The sequence below is a fragment of the Arvicola amphibius genome, chromosome 15 (genome assembly GCF_903992535.2).
Source record: "Arvicola amphibius chromosome 15, mArvAmp1.2, whole genome shotgun sequence".
NCBI lineage: Eukaryota > Metazoa > Chordata > Mammalia > Rodentia > Cricetidae > Arvicola > Arvicola amphibius.
This window is the reverse complement of record NC_052061.1, coordinates 48,339,683-48,367,183: the sequence shown is the minus strand read 5'-3', so window position 1 is coordinate 48,367,183 and position 27,501 is coordinate 48,339,683. Positions and strand designations below refer to the sequence as shown.

The 27,501-nt window shown below is 54.9% G+C and overlaps 3 protein-coding genes across 5 annotated transcripts in view; 2 read left to right on the top strand and 1 right to left on the bottom strand.

The window, feature by feature from the left end:
* Window positions 1-9,954, top strand: part of Piezo1 (piezo type mechanosensitive ion channel component 1) — a 64,585-nt gene extending 54,631 nt beyond the window's left edge. For 2 of the 3 annotated variants that reach the window (XM_038312733.1, XM_038312731.1), the window contains exons 25-51: window positions 3-246; window positions 325-421; window positions 515-686; window positions 1,230-1,319; window positions 1,395-1,495; window positions 1,998-2,069; window positions 2,416-2,516; window positions 3,058-3,151; window positions 3,227-3,283; window positions 3,370-3,542; window positions 3,675-3,784; window positions 3,981-4,187; window positions 4,377-4,635; window positions 4,701-4,889; window positions 5,049-5,361; window positions 5,661-5,790; window positions 5,880-6,027; window positions 6,146-6,360; window positions 6,466-6,624; window positions 6,710-6,857; window positions 8,023-8,211; window positions 8,296-8,388; window positions 8,481-8,653; window positions 8,719-8,841; window positions 8,915-8,994; window positions 9,077-9,293; window positions 9,371-9,954. In XM_038312733.1, coding sequence (XP_038168661.1) covers window positions 3-246; window positions 325-421; window positions 515-686; window positions 1,230-1,319; window positions 1,395-1,495; window positions 1,998-2,069; window positions 2,416-2,516; window positions 3,058-3,151; window positions 3,227-3,283; window positions 3,370-3,542; window positions 3,675-3,784; window positions 3,981-4,187; window positions 4,377-4,635; window positions 4,701-4,889; window positions 5,049-5,361; window positions 5,661-5,790; window positions 5,880-6,027; window positions 6,146-6,360; window positions 6,466-6,624; window positions 6,710-6,857; window positions 8,023-8,211; window positions 8,296-8,388; window positions 8,481-8,653; window positions 8,719-8,841; window positions 8,915-8,994; window positions 9,077-9,293; window positions 9,371-9,620 — 4,204 coding nt within the window. In that variant the 3' untranslated portion in view covers window positions 9,621-9,954. The remainder of the gene's footprint in view (window positions 1-2; window positions 247-324; window positions 422-514; window positions 687-1,229; window positions 1,320-1,394; window positions 1,496-1,997; window positions 2,070-2,415; window positions 2,517-3,057; window positions 3,152-3,226; window positions 3,284-3,369; window positions 3,543-3,674; window positions 3,785-3,980; window positions 4,188-4,376; window positions 4,636-4,700; window positions 4,890-5,048; window positions 5,362-5,660; window positions 5,791-5,879; window positions 6,028-6,145; window positions 6,361-6,465; window positions 6,625-6,709; window positions 6,858-8,022; window positions 8,212-8,295; window positions 8,389-8,480; window positions 8,654-8,718; window positions 8,842-8,914; window positions 8,995-9,076; window positions 9,294-9,370) is intronic. The other variant, XM_038312734.1, reaches the window with a different exon arrangement.
* Window positions 9,944-16,160, bottom strand: Ctu2 (cytosolic thiouridylase subunit 2). Its single transcript, XM_038312735.1, has 15 exons — window positions 16,053-16,160; window positions 15,788-15,862; window positions 14,259-14,337; window positions 14,019-14,078; window positions 12,943-13,003; window positions 12,363-12,472; window positions 11,898-12,184; window positions 11,688-11,823; window positions 11,386-11,517; window positions 10,877-10,968; window positions 10,657-10,760; window positions 10,440-10,578; window positions 10,257-10,323; window positions 10,123-10,181; window positions 9,944-10,052 (listed from the first exon to the last, which is right to left on the bottom strand). Exons 1-15 carry the CDS (start codon window positions 16,118-16,120, stop codon window positions 9,944-9,946), a joined length of 1,578 nt encoding a protein of 525 aa, XP_038168663.1. The 5' UTR covers window positions 16,121-16,160.
* A 79-nt stretch (window positions 16,161-16,239) lies between these two features.
* On the top strand, window positions 16,240-25,782 carry Rnf166 (ring finger protein 166). Its single transcript, XM_038313086.2, has 7 exons — window positions 16,240-16,284; window positions 16,336-16,539; window positions 21,294-21,450; window positions 22,982-23,094; window positions 23,359-23,473; window positions 23,658-23,765; window positions 24,613-25,782. Exons 2-7 carry the CDS (start codon window positions 16,385-16,387, stop codon window positions 24,676-24,678), a joined length of 714 nt encoding a protein of 237 aa, XP_038169014.1. The 5' UTR covers window positions 16,240-16,284; window positions 16,336-16,384; the 3' UTR covers window positions 24,679-25,782.
* Window positions 25,783-27,501: the final 1,719 nt, after the last annotated feature.

The window sequence follows — 27,501 nt, the reverse complement described above, 5'->3', positions numbered from 1 at the left end:
AGGTCCTATCTGGATATGCTGAAGGTAGCCGTCTTCCGCTACCTGTTCTGGCTGGTGCTTGTGGTGGTGTTTATCACAGGGGCCACCCGCATCAGCATCTTTGGGCTGGGGTACCTGCTGGCCTGCTTCTACCTGCTGCTCTTCGGCACCACCCTGCTACAGAAGGACACACGGGCCCAGCTCGTGCTGTGGGACTGCCTCATCCTCTATAACGTCACGGTCATCATCTCCAAGAATATGCTCTCGGTGAGCAGACTGCCCACCCAACCCTGCCCCAGGCCTCCCCAGGAGCCCTGCATTAACCTGCCCCTCTCCCGGCCCCAGCTCCTGTCCTGTGTCTTCGTGGAGCAAATGCAGAGCAACTTCTGCTGGGTCATCCAGCTCTTCAGCCTCGTGTGCACAGTAAAAGGCTACTACAATCGTGAGTGGGCAAGAAATGTGGGTGAGGGGCAGGCACAAGCCTCTCCACTGCTTCTGGTGCTAACCCCTAGCCTTGCTGGCCTCCGCTTCACAGCCAAAGAGATGATGAGCAGAGACCGGGACTGCCTGCTGCCTGTGGAGGAAGCCGGTATCATCTGGGACAGCGTCTGTTTCTTCTTCCTGCTACTGCAACGGCGCATCTTTCTCAGCTACTACTTCCTGCATGTCAGTGCTGACCTGAAGGCCACTGCCCTGCAGGCCTCCAGGTCTGCCTAGCTTCTTTGCCCTGGGGTGGGGTAGCATCTCTCATCCTCAGCACAGGTTTCCCCTCGGACAACATCTCTCGATCCTGTCACCAAAAAGGAGAGCAAAGGACCCCTAGCACCTTGGTATCACTACAGCTGCCCTTACTGCCCACATTGAGAAGACAATGTGGCCCTGCAGTGGTTTAGACCAACATATGACCCAAATTGGCCTGAGTGTCTCCCGCTGGAGGGCTGTGACATGGTATCACGCTCCCAACAGAAGTCTCTGCCCCTGGAGCTGAACTTAGGGCCAACAGCTTCGTCTTCCTACCCCAGAGCTGCTACCCAATGTCCCTTCCTGTGATGGTGTACTGCCCCAGGAAAACAGGTGGCAAAACATATTTCTTCTCACGTGGCTGCAGGTGTCTCCCAGCATATGCCTCAGTAAGAGTAGGAGGACCAGCTGGGCTCCCTAGGGGCAGGGGCTTGAGTTCCGCCAGTCCCAGAGGTAGAGAAAACTCGTGCATCTAGAGGGAAGTGCTGAGGTCTCGCTCTTCCCTGCAGGGGTTTTGCCCTCTACAACGCAGCCAACCTTAAGAGCATCAACTTCCACCGCCAGATCGAGGAGAAGTCGCTGGCCCAGCTGAAAAGACAGTAGGTGTCATCTGGGCTAGGGACCCTTTGATCCTTCTGGCCAGCCTGGCACTCAGAGCTCCTTCCTGCTCACAGGATGAAGCGCATCCGTGCCAAACAGGAGAAGTACAGGCAGAGCCAGGCAAGCCGTGGTCAGCTCCAGTCCACAGACTCCCAAGATCCCAGCCAGAGGCCAGGTAAGCATGTTCTGTGGAGACCACGCCCTACTTGGGAGGCTGGTATCTTAGAGGCTATTGGCTGAAGGAGCTCCCACAGCAAGCATGGACAAAACCCAGCAGCTCAGAGGAACTGCATCCCAGCCCCCACCCCCACCCCCCACACACTGCATCCAGGCATGCTCATGCTGCTGGAGCCTCTCTGCACCTGTGCAAGTGCTGTGCCATAGGGCCCCACACCCTTGTCCTGTCCTGTGCTCCGTGTAAGTGGTGTGCTTCAGGACCCAGTCCTGTGCCATGTGTTCCCCTCTGTCCCAGCAGGCCATATGGCCACCTGGGACTGTCCACCTGCACTTGTGTCCCCTCTCCATCCCTTCAGGGCTCTGAGACGTGGCCCCACATGGAACCTTGTCACTGCAGGAGTTCTGTGTCTGTTTCTGCCTTTGCCGTGTGCCCTTGTGCCCAAGATAGGCTGCCCTTACAGCCTCCCTTGCTTGTTCACGCTTGCCTTGCCCCTCCACAGGGCCTGACAGCCCAGGGGGCTCCTCCCCGCCACGGAGACAGTGGTGGCGCCCCTGGCTGGACCACGCCACAGGTATCTGGCCTTTACCCCTCTGCACTTGTGCTATTGACCCCGATGCCTACTAGCTTTTCCTTGTCCTGTCTGGTCACGTCAGACTCTCTGTGCATGGACCACCTTCCCTATCCTGCTGAACCCTGGATGGGATGGTTCTAGTGGGAAGGGGGGCACTCAAGCAAGGCCATGTGGGTGGAAGATGCTGAGGGGGAGCATCATCCTTAACAACGGGTCTGCTACCACCCAAGTCAAAACTTAAGATAGGAACTCTAGGATTTTCCGGGTCTGGCTGGGGAGAAATCAACTCTGCCATGGAGACTAGCTCTCACATACACATACCCTTTCCTGTCCCTGCTGACTACAGTCATCCACTCTGGGGACTACTTCCTGTTTGAGTCGGATAGCGAGGAGGAAGAGGAGGCCCTACCTGAGGACCCCAGGCCTGCAACTCAGAATGCCTTCCAGGTGAGTTGGAGCCATGCCTTCCTGCTCTGTCTATGGAGTTCCTGCGGCAGTGTGGAGGGACAGATATCCAAGGGCCTTGGAGACCAGCTCCTATATATCCCAGAAGTCCGTCTAGCCCATCAGACCTGTCCAGGTAGCTGGGGAAATAGGCTGTAGATATGAGGGTCTTAGGTAGCCCCTCTACTACGTTTCACGAAAGTCCTGGCTCTGACACCCTCCTCCTTACCTCTGGGCTCTATGAGTGCCACCTGATCTGAGAGAAAGGCTACATGTGTTTGATGGATACTGGTGTCTAGGAAAGGCCCTGGTTCTGAGGGATAGGTCATGCTGGGCTGGGCAGCTGCATGTCTGCCTTCCGATTATCACAGCCTCTCAAGTCCGTTTCCAGAGAGGGCTTGAGGAGGATAGAGAGCAGGAGCTAAGATCTGGTCCGATATGGCCGTCCCTCCATCCTGTTCCTTGGGAGGGGACCGTGATGCTAGGCTGAATGGATCTCTCAGCTCGAGATGCCAGAGTTCTAACCAGGATATCTGGCTGGCAGATGGCATACCAGGCATGGGTAACCAATGCCCAGACGGTGCTGAGGCAGCGTCGGGAACAGGCACGGCAGGAGCAGGCAGGACAGCTGACTTCTGGTGAGTGTGCTTGGGGGGCTCCACTGGGGGAGCTGCAGGGCAGGGCTACCTGATGCTGATTATCCCTGTGCCCAGGAGGTGACTTGAGCCCGGAGGTGGAGCCAGCAGAGGCCCCAGAGGACGAGATGGCAGGTGTGTGGGCTTGCCGGGAAGAGGGCAGGGGGCTGAAGGCTCTTGCGACCAGCCAGCCCTCCAGCCCCACCCTGCTCTCTTTGTAGGCCGCAGTCACATGATGCAACGTGTGCTGAGCACCATGCAGTTCCTGTGGGTGCTGGGCCAGGCCACAGTAGATGGGCTAACACGCTGGCTGTGCACATTCACCAAGCACCACCGCACCATGAGTGATGTGCTGCGTGCAGAGCGCTATCTGCTCACCCAGGAACTTCTGCGGGTAAGGGCCCCTTGCGCCAAGCCCCTCCTATACCTCATCAAGGCCACACCCATAGCTACTCCCTGTTAAGCGCCAGTGAGCAGAACTGGGACCCATCCCAGTGGCCTGAGAGCTTTTCCATGCTCTCTGCAGAGTGGAGAGGTCCGTCGAGGCGTGCTAGACCAGCTTTATGTGAGCGAAGCCGAGACCACACTGTCAGCAGGTCCCATGGAGACGCGTGATGGACCCAGCACAGCCTCAAGGTTGGTGCAGGGCCCGAGGGGCCTGGGGTGAGCCAGAGTCCCCGTTTCTGCTTGTCCTTTGGCCCAAAGCAGGGACTGAACCCTGAGCTGCTAACAGGTCATCAGGGTATAGCACTGTTCAGTCTCAGCTACTCCTTGTTTTTCTCCTTCTCCCGAGTCTAAGAATTGGCCCTCTCTGTGACCTTTCCTTCCACAGTGGGCTGGGAGCCGAAGAGCCTTTGAGTAGCATGACAGATGACACCAGCAGCCCCCTGAGCACAGGCTACAACACCCGCAGTGGCAGTGAGGAGATTATCACCGATGCTGGGGACCTCCAGGCTGGGACCTCTCTGCATGGCTCCCAGGAGCTTCTAGCCAATGCTCGCTCACGGATGCGCACAGCCAGTGAGCTGCTCCTGGACAGGTGTGGCGGGGCTGTGTGCAGGTTTTCGAGGGAGTTCTCCTGAGCAGGAGGCCCAGCGGGAGGAGCTAGGTGAAGGAGGAAGGAACTGGCTAGGCCTCAGGTCAGACTGTTGCCATGACTGCAGGCTGGGCTCTGCATCCTGAGGATTCTTCTGGCTCTTGTCCCCACACTCCTGTGGTCTTGTGGCAGGCGCCTACACATCCCTGAGCTGGAGGAGGCTGAGCAGTTTGAAGCACAGCAGGGCCGGACGCTGCGGCTGCTGAGAGCTGTGTACCAGTGTGTGGCGGCACACTCAGAGCTGCTTTGCTACTTCATCATCATCCTCAACCACATGGTGACGGCCTCAGCTGCCTCCCTGGTGCTGCCGGTGCTCATCTTCCTGTGGGCCATGCTGACCATCCCGAGACCCAGCAAGCGCTTCTGGATGACAGCCATTGTCTTCACTGAGGTGGGTGGCCGCTCGTAGGGTTGGGTCTGGGCCACTTGGCCCATGCTAAGTGCTCTGTCCTGCAGGTCATGGTGGTCACCAAGTACCTGTTCCAGTTTGGCTTCTTCCCCTGGAATAGCTATGTGGTGCTGCGGCGCTATGAGAACAAGCCCTACTTCCCTCCACGCATCCTGGGTCTTGAGAAAACTGACAGCTATATCAAGTATGACCTGGTGCAGCTCATGGCCCTTTTCTTCCACCGCTCCCAGCTACTGGTGAGCCCACAGGCCAGTGCAGGGGTGGCAGGGGCCCCTTGGAAACTCCAGGAATTCTTGAGCCCAGTGGTGAGGCTGAATACTTGGATGACCCAGCGTGGGTCTGGTCTAAGTATGGCCTGGGTCGGCCTCCTCAATGCTCTTCCGTATTCTCCATAGTGCTATGGCCTCTGGGACCATGAGGAGGATAGTTTCTCCAAGGACCAATGCAGGAATAGTGACAAGGACCAGGAGGCTGAGGAAGAGTCAGAAGCTATGCTGGAATCACAGCCTGATGCAGGCACTGGGCATCCGGAGGAGCTGGTGTTGGCTGGTACCCCTAGGGACCACATCCAAGGGAAAGGGAGCGTCAGATCCAAGGATGGGATCCAAGAGCCCTTAGAGGATCTCAAGCCCCAGCAGATGAGGCACATTAACATACGCTTCAGGAGGAAGAAAAAGACCCTAGGACCCAAAGGAACAGCAGCTATAGGTGAGAGCCCAGACTAGACCCCTGCCAGATTCCTGGGAGGGGAGAAGACACAGATGACCCCTCAGTTGGATCTCCCTGTAGTCCCTGGGATGGGGTTGGGCGAGATGTCTATAGGCCTGGGCTGAAGTCTCAAGCCTACCCCAAAAAAGAACACAGCAGAAGTTGCTCCCTCACTGATGACTGTGGGGAGGTTTCTGTGCTGTCTGTAAAGTGGGTGATGTTAGCTTGTTGGCGTGGACACAGCCCCTGGTGGGTTCAGGTGGGTTCACTGGCATTCCCCTGGACATACACACTCACAGAGGCTGAGGAAGAGGAAGAGGGGAAAGAAGCTGCAGGGAGAAAGAGCCCACGGCATACTCGAGGGAGAGTGAAGGTCCAGGAAAGAATGAAGGCAGCTGGGCGCTGGCTGAAGAGCTTCTGCCTGGCACTGTGAGTGACCTGGCTGGGAATGGTGGGCATTGGGGCAGGAAGGTGGTCTCTAGCTGGATACCGATCCCTCTGAGGCTGTCCATCCACAGAGTTCAGAGCATCTACCAACCCCTGCGGCGCTTCTTCCGTGACATTCTGCACACCAAGTACCGAGCGGCCACTGACGTCTATGTTCTCATGTTCCTGGCCGACATTGTCGATTTCATCATCATTATCTTTGGTTTCTGGGCTTTTGGGGTAAGTGGGCATGGGACCTCAGAGTGGAAAGCCGGCTTCTAGGCCTTTGGAGCGCATGGGCTCAGAACTCTGGGGTGCAGTACAGCTCTATCTCCCCAATCTGTGCCCTCTACTGCAGAGGCACTCTGCCGCCACGGACATTGCATCCTCGCTGTCAGATGACCAGGTGCCGGAGGCCTTCCTGTTCATGCTGCTGGTCCAGTTCAGCACCATGGTCATTGACCGTGCCCTCTACCTGCGCAAGACTGTGCTGGGCAAGCTGGCCTTTCAGGTGGTCCTGGTGGTGGCCATTCACCTCTGGATGTTCTTCATCTTACCAGCTGTCACCGAGAGGTAGGTGGCGTGAGGCACTGCCCCCAGGAGCCTCAGTCTACCCTGAGGCGCTGTACGCTCTGGGTGTGGGTCACCCTTCCTGACATCCTGTCCTGTTCCATTCAGAATGTTCAACCAGAATGCAGTGGCCCAGCTGTGGTACTTCGTGAAGTGCATTTACTTTGCCCTGTCTGCCTACCAGATCCGCTGCGGCTACCCCACCCGTATCCTGGGCAACTTCCTTACCAAGAAGTACAATCATGTAAACCTCTTCCTTTTCCAGGGGTGAGTGTGGTCTGCCTAGGGACCGTGAAGAGCAGGTAGAAGCCATGGTAGGTTGTCCCTGCTGATGGAGCCTTGGCCTTGGCAGGTTCCGTCTTGTGCCGTTCCTGGTGGAGCTTCGGGCAGTCATGGACTGGGTGTGGACTGACACCACACTGTCCCTGTCCAACTGGATGTGTGTGGAAGACATCTACGCTAACATCTTCATCGTCAAGTGCAGCCGAGAGACAGAGAAGGTGCCAGGGCAGAGGATGGATGGGTATCTCTTGGGAGTTTACAGCCCACATGCACAGCAGCCCAGAGAAAGGGGTTTCCTAGAGTTCATGGACAGTTGCAGTGGGTCTAGCGGTCAGTGGGGGACAGTGGACTGGGCCCTTGGGTTTGAGTGGTGGAGCAGGGCTGTGTTTTGTGGGTTAGTATATTCACCAAGCACACGTCCTCACCACTGCAGCCGGCTTTAGGAAACCTCGTCCCTTTTTGGTTGCTCCCCATCTCCCCTCTCCACCCCTGGCGGTCTGTAGTCTCCTTCCTGTCTGTGGGTTTGCCTGTTTGCTTTCTCCCTCAGTGTTCTCGAGGTTCAGGACTCCACTCCTTAGACCCATGTAATAGACTCCAGAGTGCAGAAACCCCAGTGTGTCTACCTTTCCACGGTGGACGGCTGCTATTTTCACTGTGTCAACCTACACATGGCACTTATGAGGTCACTGTTCAGTCATTTGGAACTGTTTCTCTAGTGGCTACATCTCTCTCACCAGCAAACTGAATTTCCAGAGTTTGACAGTTCATGTGCTGCTGGCTGATTATCATCCTTAGAGAAACATCTATTCAGATCACACCCTAGATGTGCTCAGGTCATCTGTTAGATTTGTAAGCATTCTTTGTAGGTGCTGGCTACTCCATCCCGCCACATGGCTGCTCTGCACTTCCCCACGCTTCTGTGTATGTGTGTGGGTATGCACACCAGTGCAGGTGCCCATGCAGGGCAACGGAGGGCACCAGATTCCCCTGGAGCTGGAGCTGCAGGCAGTTGTGAGCCACCCAACATGGGTTCTGGAAATGAACTCTGGACTTATACAAAAGCAGTCCACCCTCATTTTCACTTTTGAAATCCAGGTTAATTTAAAAAACACTTTTCCCTTTTGTGTTCACTTCTGGTGTTCCCCAAAGGTCCCCAGCCATAAGATTTCAGAGATGTCTGTCTTCTGGGAAATGTAAACCCACATCAAACTCTCTGCTCCAATGTCCTTGCTTGCCGCTGTGCAGAAAGTAGGCTCCCCTTCACTAAAGCACCCGATCCTATTCAGGGTTATTCCTGGACCTCAGGCTTATTCGGTGACACCAGGTTGAGGCTTACAGCCTGCGGCCAAGAGGCTGGGAGGGTGACCAGTATCTCCCTTCCAGAAATACCCACAGCCCAAGGGACAGAAAAAGAAGAAAATTGTCAAGTATGGTATGGGTGGCCTCATCATCCTCTTCATCATTGCCATCATCTGGTTCCCACTGCTCTTCATGTCCCTGATACGCTCTGTGGTGGGTGTCGTCAATCAGCCCATTGATGTCACTGTTACCCTCAAGTTGGGTGGCTACGAGGTGAGTAGCCAGCTTCCAGCCCACTCCTTCTCCACTAGCTACTACGGATGGCTGCTCCATACTGATCATGCATCTCACCCCCAGCCACTGTTTACCATGAGTGCCCAGCAGCCATCTATAGTGCCTTTCACGCCCCAGGACTATGAGGATCTGTCCCAGCAGTTTGACCCCTACCCAGTAAGTGACCTACACTGTATCCACTGGGTATGAGGTGGGCTGGCAGGGAAAAGGTGGCCTGCTGCCCCCTAACCGAGGTGTGCTCCACACAGCTAGCCATGCAGTTCATCAGCCAGTACAGTCCTGAGGACATCGTCACTGCACAGATTGAGGGCAGCTCAGGGGCACTGTGGCGCATCAGCCCCCCAAGCCGGGCCCAGATGAAGCAGGAGCTGTACAATGGCACGGCTGACATCACTCTGCGCTTCACCTGGAATTTCCAAAGGTGGGTCCTGTGTTTACAGGGCTGTGGGGGATGCCTCACACTGCCTAACACTGCCCTCCCCGCAGGGACCTGGCCAAGGGTGGCAAGGTGGAGTATACCAACGAGAAGCACACCTTGGAGCTGGCCCCCAACAGCACAGCACGGAGGCAGCTGGCCGAACTGCTGGAGGGCAGGCTTGACCAGTCAGTGTGAGTGCAAACCACTGTGGGCAGGTGGGCAGGAGGGCTTAAGATGCCCCTGATTTGCTGACTCCTCCCACAGCGTCATTCCCCACCTCTTCCCCAAGTACATTCGTGCTCCCAATGGACCCGAAGCCAACCCAGTGAAGCAGCTGCAGCCAGGTAAGTGTGGAATCAGGGTGCTGGGATTCAGCTTAGGCCAGGGATGGGTGACCCCCAGCTCTAACTACCCCGCTCAACTCAGATGAGGAAGACGACTATCTTGGTGTGCGTATCCAGCTGCGGAGGGAGCAAGTGGGCACAGGGGCTCCTGGGGCTCAAGCAGACACAAAGGCCTCTGACTTCCTCGAGTGGTGGGTGATTGAGCTGCAGGACTGCCAGGCTGACTGCAACCTGCTGCCCATGGTCATCTTCAGTGACAAGGTCAGCCCTCCTAGCCTTGGCTTCCTGGCTGGCTATGGGTGAGTACTGCAGAGGAACCTCCTAGAGCCCCCAGGGCAGTTCTGAGTGGTCACTGCTCACATGCCTCTCCTGACAGGATCGTGGGGCTGTACGTGTCCATTGTGCTGGTCATTGGCAAGTTTATGCGGGGCTTCTTCAGTGACATCTCACACTCCATCATGTTTGAGGAGCTGCCGTACGTGGACCGCATTCTCAAGCTATGCCAGGATATCTTCTTGGTGCGGGAGACCCGTGAGCTGGAGCTGGAGGAGGAGCTGTATGCCAAGCTCATCTTCCTATACCGCTCACCAGAAACCATGATCAAGTGGACACGTGAGAAGGAGTAGGAGCCCAGCTCCTGGGCACCGGGAATGAAGGAGCTGCCCCAGGGCAGCATGGCCACCAGGGCTGACAGAGCTCCTTGGAGAGGAGTGTAGCTGCCTGAGGCCGCGAGCTGTGACACCCTCCTGGCCCATGTAAGCCCTGATGATGCTGCTGTCAAAGGGACACTGACTGGGTCCCTTACCTGTTGCGTCCCCACCCACCTGCTGGGCTGGGGGCCCAGTGTAGCTCAGGGCTAGCCACACTGGGTCTGGGGGCCTGGCTCTCCCTTCCCACAGTACTGTAGAGTTTTCTAAGTAAAAACATTTTTATTTATATGAATCGACAGTTATAGACCAATCCCAGTGTTCTCGCCTTCCTGCTTGATGGCTCTGCTTTCTTCCTCCTCCTCATCGTCTGTAATCAGATACTCCTGGATTTCCTTAGAGACCCAGGCCCTAAGGGAGACTGCAGTGAGAACCAGTCCTGGGTGTCTCCCCAGAGGTCTCCCCAAAGAACAGGCATTACCTCTGACAGCGGAACTGAGCCTCGGCCAGGACATAGGGTGGCAATGGGTCCAGGGAGGGCTACAAGAGATGGCAGTGTGAGGAGCCATGGGGACCATAGGGACAGCTCATAGGGACATACGGACAGGCACTCACCAGGTCCTTCATGTTCACCCGGCAGCCATAACACAGCTGTTCTATGACACAGGCCTGTGCATCCCCCCTGTAGAAGCAGAACTGAACTTGTGTGCCTGGTCTCATTCTGAACTCTGTTTAAGGCCACAGTCTTTCTGCCTCCTCCACCCCTGTCTACAGGGCAGGACACAGGCAGGGTCTTACCTCCTGCCAACTCCCCTGTGGCAGCTCTGAGCCTGACCCTCCCCTGCACTACAGCAGGGGGTGGTAGGTATCCCAGCCTCAGCAGGCAGCATCTGGGAGAGATGTGAGGAGGACTGAGCCCCAAAAGCCGTGGCACTGTCTGCAACAGAGAGGGTTTGAGGGAACCCTGGGGCAGCCAAATACCCGCCCCAGCACTCAAAGAAGGCCCTGCACGCACCAGCGGTGTCAATGTCCAGTGCACACATGCAGAGGAGGCAGCTGGGGCTGGCGGGGCCAGAGGCACAGCCCTCCCGGGGAGCCTTGACTAGCTTCTCACTTGTCCTGTTGGCAGGTGCACAGGCAAACAAGGACAGGTAACAAGTATGTCCCCAGTCATGGTTTCTGCGCCCTTCAAGTGTGGGCAGCAGGCTCAACAGCACCCCTAGTGGCACACACACCTGTACACAGTACTGACTGTGGAGGGGAACAGAGTCTGCAACCTCAGGATAAAGGCCTCCATCAGCCGGTGGATGCTAGCCTTTTCTGGAGCCTAGGGACAATCAGATAGGGGGTTTTAGAAGGGCTGAGGGCCACGTAAAGCAAGTACCACAGGCTTCACATGGCCAGCCCGAGGGGACTAAGATCAGCATAGATTCACACAGTGTGGATACAGGTCCTCTTGCCACCTCTTCACCTCAAGGACAGTAACCCTCTCCCTCCAGCCCGCTCCTCCAAGGTGCAGGGCATGCTTGGAGGCCCTTGGATACATGGACACTGCTACTGGCCTTCAGAGGCAGGACAGCAGGTGCTAGAGTCGCAGAGAACCAGCTGGGACAAGGCCAGTCCTAGGGCAGGAAGGGCTGAAGCTGGCTGGCAAGAACTCAAGGTCTAACAGTGTACCGGGGACTTCAGATCCTGTATGGAGGGGCTGCCCCCAGCTAGCCCATGCACTTCTCCACAGGCCCACCTTGGTATCGATGGCTGGTGTGAAGACGGAGGGAACGCCAAACAGGTGGTTATAGAAGGCCACTTCCTTCAGGGTGTGGTCCCGCATAGGCCTCACCAACACCACATCCCCATGCCGCTCATCTGAGAAGCCCTGGGGAACAGACACTGTTCTCAAATCCTAGCGTGCCTACTCTTACTGCCACCGCCAGCTATGGCTGGGTCTCAGGCCTCTCCACTTGGAAGACCCCAGGATAACACAGAAGTGCTTTCAAATGAAGGACAAAGAGGCAAGGGTCACCATGACCTCTAGGCCCCGCATACCGTGTCCCAGGCAAGGAAGGCTCCTCTCCCCAAGGCCAGGTTGGTCATAAGCTTGATGGCCAAACGGGTACAGCTTTCCCCAGTCATCACCTTGCAGTAGCCATGGGTTCGGGCTACATGCACAATCAGATGGGTCCTGTGATGGGGTGAATTACAGAAGCTGGAGCTGGAGCCCTCCAAGCCAGGCAGGGCTAAGGGTGCTGCACTCACCTCAGGGTCTGCAGAAGCTCCTCTTTGGCTGTCAGTGTCTTTATGGAACTGAACAACCTAGACAAGGCCTCAGTCTGAGCAGCTGTGGGGAACCCAGCCATGCCTAGGGGTTCCTGGCTATGGGATGGGTGTGACCGATCCTCCCCCTGAGCTGGGCTGGCACAGCCCTCAGACCCTAGCGCATGCCGCTGCTGCAGGAAGCTGTCCACCGCCGTTTTGTAGGCCTCCTCCGTCCCTGCGGGGTCTTGGGAAGCACAGCACAGCACGGATGGCGGCAAGCTGAACACCTTCCAGGATGTGAGAGTGGACACTGAGGCCAAGGCCAGGCCTGCCCTCTGAGACAGGTGGAAAGCCAAGGCCCAGGGCAGGAGGCCCACAGGATGGCTCCAATGAGCAAGAATGTGGCCCTGATGGATATCCCCTCCAAGGTTACCACAGGTCACCCCCTGGGGCAGGCCCACCTACCTCCTCTAAGGCAACTACATGCCACGGAAAGCCAGTGTTCTGCAGGATCTGCTTCACCTCAGCCAAGGTCTTCGCCCTGTCCTGTAGGCTCTGGCCACAGGCTGCTCCCTCTGTAAACCCAGGCGGGAAGTATGTAGGATTAACAGAGGAAGTGGAACAGGCTGAGGTGGTCAGTGCCACCCACACACAGAAGTCAAACCAGGTCTACTCTTCAGAGATTTTGTTTGTATTTTGAGATAGGGTTTCTCTGTAGCTTTTGGAATGTCCTGGAACTCACTCTGTAGACCAGGCTAGCCTAGAACTCACAGAGATCTACCTGTCTCCAGAGTGCTGGGATTAAAGGCGTGCACCACCACCACCCGGCCAGAGAAAGTTTCTGAAAGGGTAGGACTGGCTCCCCTCACAGCTAAAAAAAAACTGCCTAGTCTTTCATCCCCAAAGACCAGTTCTAAACTCATCTTCTTCAATCTCTGAGCCCTTCAATAGGGAAGGCACCTCTGTCCCCAGTGTGTCCCCTGAAGGGGCTGTTGAGGTTCACCAATCATTGTTGGGATCTGAATGGAGGAGTGGCCCAACATACCATCAACATAGATGACTCCTGGCACAAAGCGTAGTCGTTTTGCAGAATCCTGACTCAGACCCTGGAAGAGAAGTGTCAGGACTCAGGCCTGGCCAAAAGCATTTCTCTGGACTTCAGACTCTCCAGACAGTGAACAAAATTGCCTGGGTCTCCCCTCAGAGGGGTGTCTATGGGCCAAGTCTTCCTCCCACAAGAGAAAGTATGGGTCTGTTTTCCTTCCTACAGAGGGATCAATAGGCCTGGGTCTTCCTTCCCCACAGGAGAAGGAAGTGGTTAAGTCTTCCCTCCCATATGAGGGCATGCCCTGTCAGTATCAGAAACTTCAGAACCCACCCTCTCTAGTCTGTTTCTGACACCTATGCAGCCTGAGACAACCAGCTGGACCATGGGGCAGCTGGGGCACTGTACCACCTGCTAGGCACCTCAGAACCCTCAGGAAGTGTTTGGTAGGTAAGAACCATGGGAGGCAGGGGCAGAGAAGATTCCGAGGGGAGCGGGGTCAGGCACTGACAAATGGCTTCATGGCGAGCTCCTCCACTGTACAGCTTTAGGGGAGCAGCAGGTACGACAAAACCCCAGAAGTGCCACACAGGGTGTTCCCAACAGAGCAGCACTGTCACTTAGGTCAGACAGCTGACGCCTGTCAGCCACAGCCTCAGCTCTTTTGCCGCTCTAGTTGGTGCCCCACGGTGAAAGGAGCATGCGGGTCCCTCTTCTGTGCCAAGGCCCCTCAAGGAAACCCTACATGCCCTCAGCAGTGCCAGGCATTCTCAGCTCGAGTCCCCATTCTCTCTGCCTCACCCTCTTCCACCTAGGCCACTTCTCCCTGTCTTCGGCAAATACTTCTCTCCATCCACAAGTCACAATTGACCAAACTTGGATACTACCAAGTAAAGCTAAATGGGTATGTACCTGGGGACCCTGGTGAATACATGTGAGATCCTACGGGTGTCCCAGCTGGGGAGGGGGATTCTGTCTAGTGTCAACCAAAAACTTTGCAGTGCAGGATGAGGAAAGAGGACCTGGTTAATTCAATCCAGAAGCTCAGGCCCAAGGGAAGGTGTGGACGTACGTACCTCAAGGACTTGCCAGACCATGGAACTGGACGAAGGCCCCCCAGACCACGCCAACAGCACCTGGGGTGGGAAGAGAGGATCAGCAAGGACATGCATCTCCAACGCGAGCAAGTCTGCTTTATTCTTAGACAGCCCCAGACACCAAGTCTACCCTCAAGATCCAGAGACAGCAGGCCAGCTGAAGAAAGGCACATATAGGAAGGAAGCAGGGGCTGACAGACAAGCACTCCCCACGAGTACCTTCTCGCCAGGAAAGATGAGTCGGTTCTTCCCAAGCATGGCTCTGAACTTGTGAACATAGAATGCCTTGAAACAATCCCTGTAACAGACACAGAGAGAGGCTGTTCCGCACCTGCCCACCAGCCCAAGACCCTGTGGGTGATACTGTCCCTCTTGGCAGTATCCACCCTTAGAGGCAGACACTCTGTCAGAGCCTAGTGGGGGAGATGGATGGAGGAGCTGTCCTGGCTATGGCTCTCAGGGCACCACCCAGATCCCATCAGATGTGAGCTGCAGAAGCCCCATGGGTGCTTAGGAAGGACTCAGCAAAAAGAAAGCTGAACTGGGACTAGAGCAGGGGAGTCACCAAAGCCTTTCAATAACAAGTGTTGATCTATGGGTGATGCCCAACAGACAGAAGGGCTGCTTCTCTGAGACTCAGACCCCTGCTGGACCGAGCAGCCCTCATTTCCAAATATTCCTAAGTTGTTAGTTACATCAGTACCTACTTTGCCCAGGTTACAATTACTGGTAACACTACCTTTTCTTTCAAATCTGAGCTCCCAAAACATGGTGGGTGACAAGATAGGTTCTGGAAATCAGTTTCTGCCCCTCCACCAGAATCTTTTGTAGAAAATCTTTAAAAAACAGACTCAGAGATCCAAAGGAACTTAGACACATGAAATCCTCACTCACTCAACAAACATACACTGTACAAAGCTACTGCTAATACCACTAGGTATTAGAGGGATAACACTGGAGATTCATGTTCCTGCCCTCGGGGAGCTATAGCTCTTGGTGAAACAATCAAACATGAAAAGCTGTAATTCAAAAGAGGTATGAGGGACCCATTAAAGTTACAGATAAAATGTGAGTCCTCCTGCTGCGGCCCCCATGGGAATAATCTCTTGTCCTCCTTCCAAGTCTGTGTGGCCATCAAATAAAAACGGGTATCAGAGGTGGCACACGCCTTTAATCCCAGCACTCAGGAGGCAGGTGCAGGGGGATCTCTGTGAGTCTGAAGCCAGCCTGATCTACAAGAATGAGTTCCAGGACAGCTAGAACTGTTACACAGAGAAACCCTGTCTCAAAACAAAACAAAAAAGCAAAAACAAAAATAGGTATCCCATGAAAGAAGGAACAGTTTCCACCCAGAGTCCCTGCCCAAGTTCCCAAGATGCTCTGATCTAACCTGGATTCCAAGTGCCCGAAAAGCCTGTCTTTCAACGCACCTTTTCCCTCGAGTCTGGGCACTCCACAAGCTTCCCCAGAGATCTTCCTACCACTAGGCCCATCAAGGAAATTTGTGAGATTCTGTTTGACAGGATTTCTCTGCAGCCCAAGCTGGCCTCGAATCTGAGGTAATTCTCCTATCACGGAATCCCTGGTGTTGGAAATACAGGCGTGAGCCTAGTTTAGATGACAAGAGTCGTTACCAATGGTTCCCACCACTACTTGTGGTCCGGACCAACGTGACAAGCACGTACAACGGTAACCGTCCCCTTACAAGGAAAAAGCAAGCCTGGAAACGGGGGCTGCCGTGATCTCACCTGCAGAAGGCGTCTCCCGCTCGTATCACCACCACCGGCAGGCCTTCCGCGCACTTCACACATTTCTGCCCCCGGCTGTGGAGAAAATAAGAACATCCGTGGCAAATCCTCCCACCGCAGCGAACCTAGAGGAGCCAAAGTCTCGCTTCCCTGCCTGGCTCACACACCAGGGCCTATGCTTAGTTCTAGCTGCCGACTCCATTCCGGGTCGCTGCGACCCTAAGGGCGTGGGGACTGTCCCTGGACTGGTACAGACGGCTCTTACCCCGGCCGTGGCACGGGCGCAGGCTCCCGCTGAGCCGACACCGCGTAGTCCTCACCGGCCTGACACATGGAGATGGTGGGCTGGTCTGCAGTAGTGGAAAGCCGGCGCGTCAAGATGACGTTGGCGCGCAGCCGACACAGACGTGACGCAAACACGGGGGCGGGACGAGCGGTGACGCCAGTGCGGCGCCGTCGCGGCAGTGACGCCGGCCTCCCGGCCTGGATAGGGGACAGCGGCGGCGGCGGCGGCGGCGGCGGTGGCGGTGGCGGTAGCGGCGGCGGCGGCGGCGGCGGCGGTGGCGGTGGCGGTAGCGGCGGCGGCCTGGCCGGGGGATGGCGATGTTCCGCAGCCTGGTGGCCTCAGCACAGCAGCGGCAGCCGCCAGCTGGGCCCGCGAGCGGCGACAGCGGCCTGGAGGCTCAGTTTAGCTGTCCCATCTGCCTGGAGGTGTACTATCGGCCGGTGGCCATCGGCAGCTGCGGCCACACGTGAGCGCGCGCGCCGGGAGCCCGCGGGAGGGGGGTCCGGGCCGGGGTCGTGGCGGGCCGTCGCCCGGGGACTTGGGGAAGCCAGCCCTGCCCCTACCCGCCGGCCGCGCGCGCGGCCCCCAGCACCCGGGCCGAGGGAAACCCTGCACCCGCCCTGGCCCCGCGCGTTGCCAACGGCCGCCGGCTGCTTCGAGGGTGGCGGACGAGGCCGCTGCGCCAAGCGCTGGTGTTTGGGCTTGTAGAGATCGGGCGGGCCGTTGTAAATAAATGACTTGTGGCATTTGCAGTCCAGTCTTATACACCCCATGTCTGCTCGTTTTGACTGTCACGGAAATGAGTTCCCTGAAGTTAGAAGAGGGGATCGTTTGGAGCCTGATGCTGTTTTGTTTTGAAGGACTTGGCCTGTTCTGAACCTGAAGCCTCCAGGCACCAGGGCCTACCGGGCCCCAGACACCGGAGACCTTGTTAGGTGCCCAGCTGAGCCAGGACCTCCCCCAATCTGGCTCCTCCTCCTCCTCCGTGTTTCAGGAACTAAAACTTGAGGTTGTGACAGCCCGCAGGAGGGGGCGGTGCTCTAGGCCTTCCCAGCGCCAGCCTGGTTGGGAGGGAGCCAACGTCTGCTCCATGACCTCCCCACAGTACAGCTCTTGAGATGAGCAGTTAGAAAAAGGGCAGGAGGACTTCTCAGTAGAGGGCCACGCCGCTCAGGAGGTGGGGCTCTCCACGGCTTGGGGTGCACGCAGATTGGTGGGAGGCTTTTTGCAAACAGAGGCAGCTGATTTTGGAGAGACTGCTGCCAGAGGGAACTGGAACTGCTGGGTGGGCGTGTGCCTGGTAGTCATCCAGGGAGGTGGCAAGGACCTTGTCTCCATCCAAAACTGCCTTCCCTTTCCCTGCCCCAGTGTCAGGCTGAACAGGGGTCCCGTTCCCCTTGGAGAGAGCTCTGTGGAATTGTCTGTAAGGGCACAGCTCCTACTCTAATGTTACTGGGACATTCTAGCAGGAAGCCTTTGATCAGGACCCTCTTATTTTTTCTCCTTTTTTGTATGCTTTCATGAGTAGGCGTTTTACGGTGTTCTGTGAGGTTTGTCATTTTGAAAGCCTTGCCTCCAGCCCGTTGACTCAGTGCACACAGGCCACCATGTTTTCTGTTTCCTAGTATTCACCAAGCAGCACTTGACACCCCTTTCCCCCAAGTCTTATATGCTGTCCGCCTGGCAGGATAGAACATAGGATTGGAAAACATCTGTCCTGTAAAACTGTTTACATTTCTGCTTCTGCAAGCTTCTATCCGGACAGCCTTCACCAGGGTCGTCCTGCTTTCTTTGCTGGTTCCATTTTCCATTTCCCCAGCTGTTCTCACCTACTTTTATCTGCAGTCTGTTGGGTGTAGCCTGTGTTCAGATGAGTGTGAGGGTTAAGCTTTTGTCTCGCCTTTTAAAAATGCACATCTTTGAGCCCCTGACTGGAAGCAGTTTCCTTCCTGAGGCTTTCTTGTGCATAGAACCCTGCACACCTGGGTTCTGCTGTGAACCCTGGCATGTCGGCTGTCATGGGGCCCCATTGGATGCACCATCTTACCAGCCTCATAGGGGTTGGTTGGCCGTCCAGCTAATCAAATCTTAGGGCCAGTTGACAGAGACCATCTTGGGACTGCTTGCTGGGGTCCCAGGGCTGGGTGTGTGGTTGCTGATGCCATCTCACCTGCGCTGTGGGGGTAAGGACAAGGAGCCAGTCTTGATGGCAGGAAAGTGCCTCTGAGAATCCTTTCACGTTGCTGCTGCCAGGTCTCAGGCTCATCTTGCTTCTCTCAGCATGGTTAAACGTGTCTTGCCAGGTGGTGGCTCCCTCAAAAATGAGAGTGCAGGAGCTTTTGACACGGCCTGAGCTGTAGGCCTGCTGTCCTCACTGCAGAGGGTCCTTTTCTTGAGATCTCATAATGCCAGAGGGACATTGGCTAAGTCATCTGCAGATTCAAGAAGATTCTCCCATACCTTCTGACCAACGTGACTTCTCAGCCCCACTCTCAGAGTCACAGGAAAAAGTCAGACTTCACGCTGGCTTCTTGCAGCCTCCTCACACTCTTGGGCACTGCATCTTCCTGGAGGCTGAGTCAGTGCCCCTCTTCCTCCCAGGTGCCATCAGCACTTGTGATTTTGTGCAGAAAAGAAAACCGCGCACTTCCATCTTGAACCTAGACTCTCCATTCTGTGTACCCATGCAGTAAACTCAGCCTGGTTCAGTTTTACGTTCCTGCACCGTCATCCCACACCCTTAAAATCCAGTCCTAACTTGCTTGAATGAATTAGCAAACTCATTAAGTTCTTTATTAGTAGTGTGGTGCACTTCCTCCTGGGCTGCACTTCCTGTTTCCCCTGTAGGAACATGTAAATGTGCATTTACTGGGGGACATCAGTACCACCTGACCTGGCATCTCGTTCACAGAAAGTCACTGCTGGTTTAGTAGACAATGAGGGATTTCCTCAGTCAGAGGTGGAAAAGGCAGTGTTTCCGGGGTTTGGGGATGAAAGTGTATCTTCCGGGTGGAGATACTACTTCCTCAGGTGTGATAAACCCTTGAGAACCTGAGGGTCCAAAGTTCTCAGCTTTAGTAGGGTCTTCCCACACATCTCTAGTCCAGTTTACAGGATTCTGTTCTTTACCGGTTAATGCTCACACTCTCAGTGGTTGGGACTTGAATTTTTGTTTTAATTCAGCCAACCTTATAAATGAGCTTTGATTTTCTGCATCTTGAGCTCTGTGGCTGCTGGACAGAAGGTTCTCTTCCAGACCACACTTGGAAACCTTTAGACTGTTGATGCACATCTGGAACTACTCAGTTTTATCACGATACTGTTGTCCTTTCCCATATGAGATTCTGGAAGTTGGTTAGTTTTATTACAGAACTCATCCAGAGATGTTAGGAGTGACCAACAACAGCATAGTTTCCCTTATTTTTCCACAAATTGTCAAAAGTTTTATATACAGAGTCACCAAATCCATTGCCTCTAACAATTAGTGAATCAAAATAATCAAATCCATTTATCCCTTAAGTTTATAAAATAGTTAACACCATGAACTTCCAGTACTCTCCAAGCTTTTCAGGAACTGTGGGTGTTGGCAAATTGGAAAGCCCATTCCAGATACTTCAAAAAATTTTCCTTATGCTTCTCTTGCTTTAAAACCAATTCTGACACCAAAATCTGTATTAGGCAGTATTCTTTAGAGAAGCAGAACTTATAGAATGAATTATATATACATATATGTGTATATAAATATAAAGGAGATTGATTAGAATGACTTACAGGCTGTGGTTCAGCTAATCCTAACAATGGCTGTCTACCAATGGAAGGTCCAAGAATCCAGTAGTTCAGTCCACAAGTCTGGATGTCTGTTTGTCTTCGGTATAAGCCAGAATTCCAAAAGAGTTGCCTCTAATTCCAACGAAGGAATGGATTTGCCAGTGAGAACAACAGCAAGCAGGCAAAGAGAGCAAGCTTCTTTCTCCCATGTTCCTTATATAGGTTGTCAGCAGAAGGTACAGTCCAGATTAAAAGTGGGTTTTCTGCCACTTTAATCCCAGCACTCAAGAGGCAGAAGCAGGTGGATCCCTGAGTTCGAGGCCACCCTGGTCTACAGAGCAAGTTCCAGGACAGCAAGGGCTACACAGAGAAACCCTGTCTTGAGAAAATAAATAAAGTGGGTCTTCTACTTTAAATGATTTAATTAGGAAACTATCCTTCATAGGTGTACCCAGCATAAGTCCAGATATAGTCAAGTTGACAACCAAGAGCAGTTGTCAACTTGCACAGCTGTGCCCCGTTCCTTTCCCCATGGGTGTGCATCTGATGAATGGAAGATCCTGCAAACACCAGCTGGGGTGTGGGCAGGCAAGGACAGAGCTCTTGCTGCTGGCATCTGGGAGCGTGTCAGAAAGAGACTGGGCCCCTACCAATTCTCAGTGCTCCAAGTCTGTGCCCAGTACCCAAGCCAGGGTAGTCCCTCCTGTCACCAGGCTTTGACTCCGAATCCAAGAACCCCCTCCTGGGGAGGGCCTTAGTCCTGCCTCAATGAAGTGATGGGACAGACTTAATTGACTTCCCGGGGGAGGCCTTAACTTTTCTTAGGAGTGGATGGCAGGTAGGCTAGGGGGAAGGGATTGGAGAGGAGGGAGGGGAAATTGGGATTGGTATGTACAAATAAATACATAAAAATTTTTAAAAAGTAGACTGTTGAAGGGACTTTTGAAACCATGCCCACTCACACTGCCCCTTGTTGGGTGGATCCAAGTGGGATCTGGGTGCTTGCTAGTGCACCTTAGGTCTCTTTAAAAAAAAAAAAAAAAAAAAAACCCTGCTGCCTCAGGAGACTTGCCTGGCCAGTGTTGACCATGTAGTGAAAGGGCTGCAGGCCTGGCATTTTGTTCCCCACAGCTGTTAGTCACTTTACTCCCTGGCTCCCTGGACTGACACCCTGACCCGAGGTTTTGTCAGTTAATCGCATGATCTCGAGGCTCTTAGGAAAGAAATGATCATCCTATTCTAGGGTGTTCTTACTGGGATATAGGCTGCAGGGGATACACCACATACAGGAGAGCTATACTAGGAAGAGACAGCTCACCTCTTAACTATGACCTGCGGGGGGCGGGGCGGAGGAGAGCGTGAGCATAAGATTGTCTCCAGAACTGTCAGTAGCAACTGGGAGCCACTCTGTGTGCTGATGGAGAAGTGGCCTCAGGTCCGTGTCACCTGCAGGTTCTGCGGGGAGTGCCTCCAGCCATGTCTGCAGGTGCCATCCCCTCTGTGCCCGCTCTGCCGTCTGCCCTTCGACCCCAAGAAAGTGGACAAGGCCTCTCATGTAGAGAAGCAGCTCTCATCTTACAAGGCACCCTGCCGGGGTTGCAACAAGAAGGTACTCGCCCTGCTCGGGTTTCCTAAGGCTGGGAGGCTCTGGGTGGGGCAGCTTCCGCCCATGGGTTCCACTGTCCCGTAGAGGAACTGGGTGCATGGGCTCACACCTCTTCCTGTTGAGTAACCACATCTGCTTCAGGTAGCTGGCAGACCCTCTCAGAGCTCCAGGGGAGCCATGCTGTCACAGCGGCCTGCAGGACCCAGCACTCAGGTTGTGACAGACAAATCTGGGGAAACCAAGGTTCTGGGGACTCTGAGATGGCAGGTGCAGCCAGACAGAGACAGGGCCTTTCGAGGCTGAGCTCTGTGCACCTGATGCTAGCGTCTGTCCTGAGGAGAGTGGCGTGGGCGCTGCTCCTGCACCATCACACAGGCCCTGCCGCTGGTGTTGGGGCTTACAGGCCTCTTTCCAGCCTGTCCCCAGAGCCTGCCTCGCTCCCCCTTTCCCCTTTGTTCCCAGGAAACTAAGCAGCCGTGAGCGCACTTGTCATTTATGTTGCAGGCCTCCCCATGTCTCTAGTTACTGTTTTTGTGAACTTGTCACAGAGTTCTAAAGGTCACCAGGCAGATGAACTAGAACTGCCCTGGGCCTGGAGTAGTGAGGCTGAGTCGGTTACCATGGTCCTCCTTGGTGCTTGGGTGCCCTGGCTGGACTTTCCTAGGGAGACTAGAGGCCAGAAGCCTGTCGTTGTCACATGTGAAGTAGCCCCACCCCTCACTTGAACACCTCAATTTTCAAACTGTCTTCTGAAGCAAATTTCCCTGCTGCATGGGTACCCAGCTGTGACAAGTGACTCAAGGAGGACCTTCTTGGACCCCTGCAGGTCTTAGACACAAACTGGATGCTGGGGATATATGTTGTACCCACCTGCCAAGGCTGGTATATTAGCATGTCCTCCTTCCCCCTCAGTCTTTGAGGTTTACCCCCAGCCTTGGTGTGCACCCTCAGGGAAGGGCTGGCCATGGGTTTTCTCTCTTCTGGGTAACTCATTGAGCCCTTGTTGGGACGGATTCTCCTGCTGAGCATCCCCTGCCAGTTCCCTGTCCCTTGCCAGGCTGTTGCCCTTGGCAACTTACTCTGGGGTGGTTGTGATGACTCGATGGGGACGCTGAGTGGTAATTATCACACTGCTGTGATCTTCACCACTAAGGGTATTTGTCAGAGCAGGGGTCTTTCATTGGTTTCCCCCTGGGGGTGTGAGCCTTTTTTCCTAGTAGGTATGGATCCTGTCCACTCATTGGAACAGCTTCCCAGAGTCCCTAAGAGAGGGACCTGTTAGTCGTGTCCTGGGGGATTAGTGACCTGCACCTGCTCTGTACAGCTACCCTAAGAGCCATGAACACGTCTGTCTTTGTGGCTCTGTAGAGACCTGTGTGTCTTCATGTGTTCACCAGGGTCCCTTCCGGCAGCCCCAGAGCCTGTGAGTGTTTTAGGAGCAGAAGGGATGGATCTGGTCTTTTTCTGGTCATTCTCTGTCCCTGCTGCCCGAGGTCATGACCTGCCCAGTTCTGCTTCTCCTCCCATCTCATAGGTGACTCTGGCAAAGATGAGAGCGCACATTTCCTCCTGCCTGAAGGTCCAGGAGCAGATGGCCAACTGCCCCAAGTTCGTCCCTGTGTTGCCCACATCCCAGCCCATCCCCAGGTAGGCAGCCTTCAGAATGGGGACCCAAGACGGGCAGAGTGAGGGTACTTCTTAGGCCAAGGACCCTATAGTCACCTCCCCTCTGTCATGGCCATATCCCCATTAGTCCAGCGTGTGGGGTAAATAGAGGACCAGACTTTGTTTACAAGGTCTATAGTCCTCCTTAGGGCCAGACCGTCCACAGAGGGGAGGGGAGGGCAGGTTTCAGGAGGAGTGGGACGAGTGCTCTCAGCCCTGACCTCGCTCAGTGTCTTCCACCCCCAGCAATATCCCCAACCGGTCTACCTTTGCTTGTCCCTACTGTGGAGCCCGCAACCTGGATCAGCAGGAGCTGGTGAAGCACTGTGTGGAGAGCCATCGCAGTGACCCCAACCGTGTGGTGAGCATTGGCAGCATGGGGCTTCTGCCTGAGGGAGACACGAGGTCAGGTCTGGTCTGGGGACGAGGATACACAGTATGTACCTTAGGTGCTGCTCTGCAGGCCCTGCTATGGTTGGGTGGGCAGGCGGGCGGGCAAGCAGACAGGGGATGCCCCCTTGTTACCCCCAACTTCTGTGTTCTAGGTATGCCCCATCTGCTCGGCAATGCCCTGGGGGGACCCCAGCTACAAAAGCGCCAACTTCCTGCAGCACTTGCTGCACAGGCACAAGTTCTCCTATGACACCTTTGTGGTAGGTACCCCGCCCAGCTCCCTCAGACACTTGACCACTGGAGGGCACCAGGCACCCAGACTTGTCAAGGGCTCAGACTTGCATGAGGCTAGCTGCTCTGGGTCCCTTGGTGCCCACTCTGGGCCATCTGAGGCAGTACCTTGGTTTTGTAGCAGCTTCAGAGACAAGAGTCCCTGATAACTCACCTCAGGGTGATCATGAAGAGAAGCTGCCTAATCCCAGCTGGGCCAGAAGGGTACAGCCCACCGGCCGCCCCTCACCCAGGCTTTTCCTTCTAGGCATCCCCCATGTATCCATCATCTCCTGCATCTTCCAGCCAGCTAGGGTTTTCTTTCTTCTGGTCCCCAGGGCTGGTCTTGTTGCCCCTGACTGAACTTTCATCTCAGAAACCCCAGTTCTTGGCCAGGAAAATAGGTCAGTGGATAAAGGCTCCTGCTGCCAAGCCTGACGACTTGTGCTCAATCCCTGCAATCCCAAAGTCAGAAAATCTTCTAACTCCCATCCCCACGTATGTCACACACTTCTGTACACACACACACACACACACATACACACACACACACTAAATAAGCTGGACAAAGAAGCTGTTCCTGTCTGAAGGGAAACCAGCTCATTCATGAACCCACTCCCCTTAGTCTCAAATCTGCAGACTGACCTGCAACATGATCGCGAGAGAACTTTGGAAGCAGCTGGGAAGAACTGAGGAGCTAGATAGGGCTCTAGTTTTTGAAGGGAGACTTGAGATCACAGAATGGTGTTTGGGTGGATTAGCATGGAAGTGGTCTGGCTGTTGGGAGCCATCCTGGTCCTCCCAGCACTCCCAAAACTTACCTGTACTTGTTTCTAGGACTACAGCATTGACGAAGAAGCCGCCTTCCAGGCTGCCCTGGCTCTGTCCCTCTCTGAGAATTGAGGCACACACAGCCTGGCCACCTGCCTCAAGTCAGGGGCCGAAGACATAATCCCGCATCAAGGGATAGGGCGGTTGCCCTCCTGCCCTGGCACCTGCACAGGAGTGCGCCACTGGGCTAAGTGGAATTTCACACAAGGAGAGCTGGTCTCAGAGCCCCCAGGGCCGGGGTGCTGGCTAGCTGGCCCCTTGCCATCAAGCAGGGCCACTGGGTCCCGGCCAGCAGCACTGGGTCATCGGTGCTTCAAGAGGCAGGTGCTGGCCATTGGGTTAGAGCAGTTGGCTGCCTTTCCCAGCCATGATATCCTCGTGTGGAGAAGGATGAGGTGCCCTAAGCTGTGCCCCAGCAGGACCAGGGGAGGAGGCGCCTAGCCAGGCTGCCAGCCCACCCGGTCCCCAGCTTCGCTTCCACCGTAAGCATTTGGTACTGGCTTTTGTGATATTTAGGAACCCTGCGTTTTTCTATCTTATCCTGTGTGATAATCTTTTCACGTTTTATAGAGCAAAGACAAAGCAGTTCCTCTTCATACCGCAATACCTGTGTTTGACTAGGAAGAACAGTATTTTTATGGAGCATTTACAAAGCTATATTTTTTAAAAAAAATAGTCAAAAATAAACACTTGTGTGGGATCAGTGCAAAGTGGGAAGAAGAGTGGGCATAGCCAGGGCTTCATCTGTGTGTGAGACAGAGATGGTGTCCCCAAGCCACTTGCTCTTTGAGGAAGAGGCTCTTATTTGCGGGTTTTCTTTATGATAATGACACAGACGAAATCCTAGCACCCCTGGCCACTTGCTGTGGCTGCTCCAGCAGTTGTAGGACAGTCGAGGCAGAAGGGGGTCCTTCTCCTGCCCCATAAATTGTCCATGGCTCCTTGTCACCTTCCAGAGCCAACCACATCCCTCCTCAGGCAGGGACTGCCCTTAGCAGTGGTAGGGCCCTCAGAAGCCAGAGGGGCCTGCTTGATTGCAGGTCAGGGTCAAGCCCTCAGAGGCCGGAGAGGCCTGCTCGGTGGCAGGTCAGGCCTGGAACCCTTTGTCAGCATCTTGTTCTGTTCATGGCATACATCTGCCTTTTCAGAGAAGTTTAAATAAAATGTTTGCAAGCATCCATGGCAGCCCTGGTGCTGGGTTTGACTGTCAGTGTCAGCTAGGGGCTGCCAGGGTCCATAGCCCTTCCTCGCCTGATGGTGCTTTTTCTCTGGTAGTTGTACCACCATGTGCCCTTGGTCACCATTTTCCTGGCCTCTGGGTGGCCTGCAGAGTGGTGGAGGCATCAGCACCAGTTCCTTCTCTCAGAGGCTCCTGTCTCCTACTGTTCTGAGGCTGCATCCTGGATCTTGTGAGGTAGGCCAGCTGTTGTGACTATTCCAGGGGCCACCTCCAGGGCACAGGGTGCCCTGCTGTCACCTAGCTCACCAAGGGTTTCTAATAGCTGAGGAGAGCTGGGTACAGTGGTTCATGCAGGGAGTACCCAGCACTCAAGAGGCTGAGGCAGGATTGCTGTGAGTTCAAGGCCAGCCTGTGCTACTTGGAAAGCTGCAGGAAGTCAGTAAGGACTACAAATAAGACCTTGTCTCAAAGCAACAATAAACAAAAGCTGAGAAGTCGGGGCAGCAAGCTTCATCGCGGCAGATGGGGCGGTAGGCTGCTACCAGCCTTACTATCCCACTTCGTCCTGAGGTGGCACCCAGTGGCAGGTCTCTGTCGTAACAATTCACACTTTGGTGGACACGGGCAGGCAAGTCAGAACCTCCCACCCACAGGCCGTAACTTAAGAGGGACTGGTTGCTGGACAACTGTATGCCCTATAAGAAGCAAAGTCACCTTCAGACTTCTGTCTGGGAGGTTCCCATGGCTGGGGACCTTTGCAGACAGTGTCAGGTTCTGGGGTCAGTAGTGCTGCAGCAAGGCTGGCCTCCTCATTGGTTTCCAGAAGTGGGCCATCTCTGAGCTGTCAACTACATCTGAGCAAGGCTGGTCTTTGTTGATCCCCTGGCTGCCACCTAAGCCTACCCCTGCTTGGGCAGGCACTCATTGTCCAACAAGGGCTGAAGCAGTGCTCTCACAGGCCCAGGCCTGTGCTATGACCCACCACAGTGACACAGAGAGTCATCATAGGGAATGATCTCTGGGTGCTCAGGAAACCCTGGAGGCAGCTGCAGGCCAGTCACAGCAGGCCGTGACCTCAGCTGCAACCTTGCGCTTGAGATGCTCCTGACTTCTGTGCCGCCCCTCTGGAGGCCACAGTGCAGTCTCTGAGGCTCCTCAAAACTGCAGAGCCTGCACACTTGTGGCAGTTGGGGAGCAAGGAGGAATGGCCGATGGTAAAGCCATTCATCTACATGGTCACATGTTACATCTTGGACAGGGGTACAGGGCAGCCTGATCTCCCAGGCTGTGCTCTGCTTCCTGGACAGCGCAGGCAGTAGGTCTTGGGGCTCACTGGATCAAGTATGGGCTCATTAGCCCCTGTACACTGTGGCATCTGGTCCCATCCCTCAGGAGGCCTGGGGAAGGGGGCGAGGAAAGCAAGGGGTAGGAAGGGATCCTTTCTTGTGTCCCATGTGACTGACTACTTTTTGAGTTCATGGTTCCCACTGTGAGTTTGAGGCCAGCCTGTCTACAAAGCGAGTTCCAGGACAGCCAGAGGTGTTACACAGAGAAACCTTGTCTCCGAAAACCAACAACAAAAACCTAGCTGGGCAGTGGTGGTGCACACCTTTAATCCCAGCACTCAGGAGGCAGAGGCAGGCAGATCTCTGTGAGTTCAAGGCCAGCCTGGTCTATAAGATCAAGTTTCAGGACAGCTAGGATTGTTACATAGA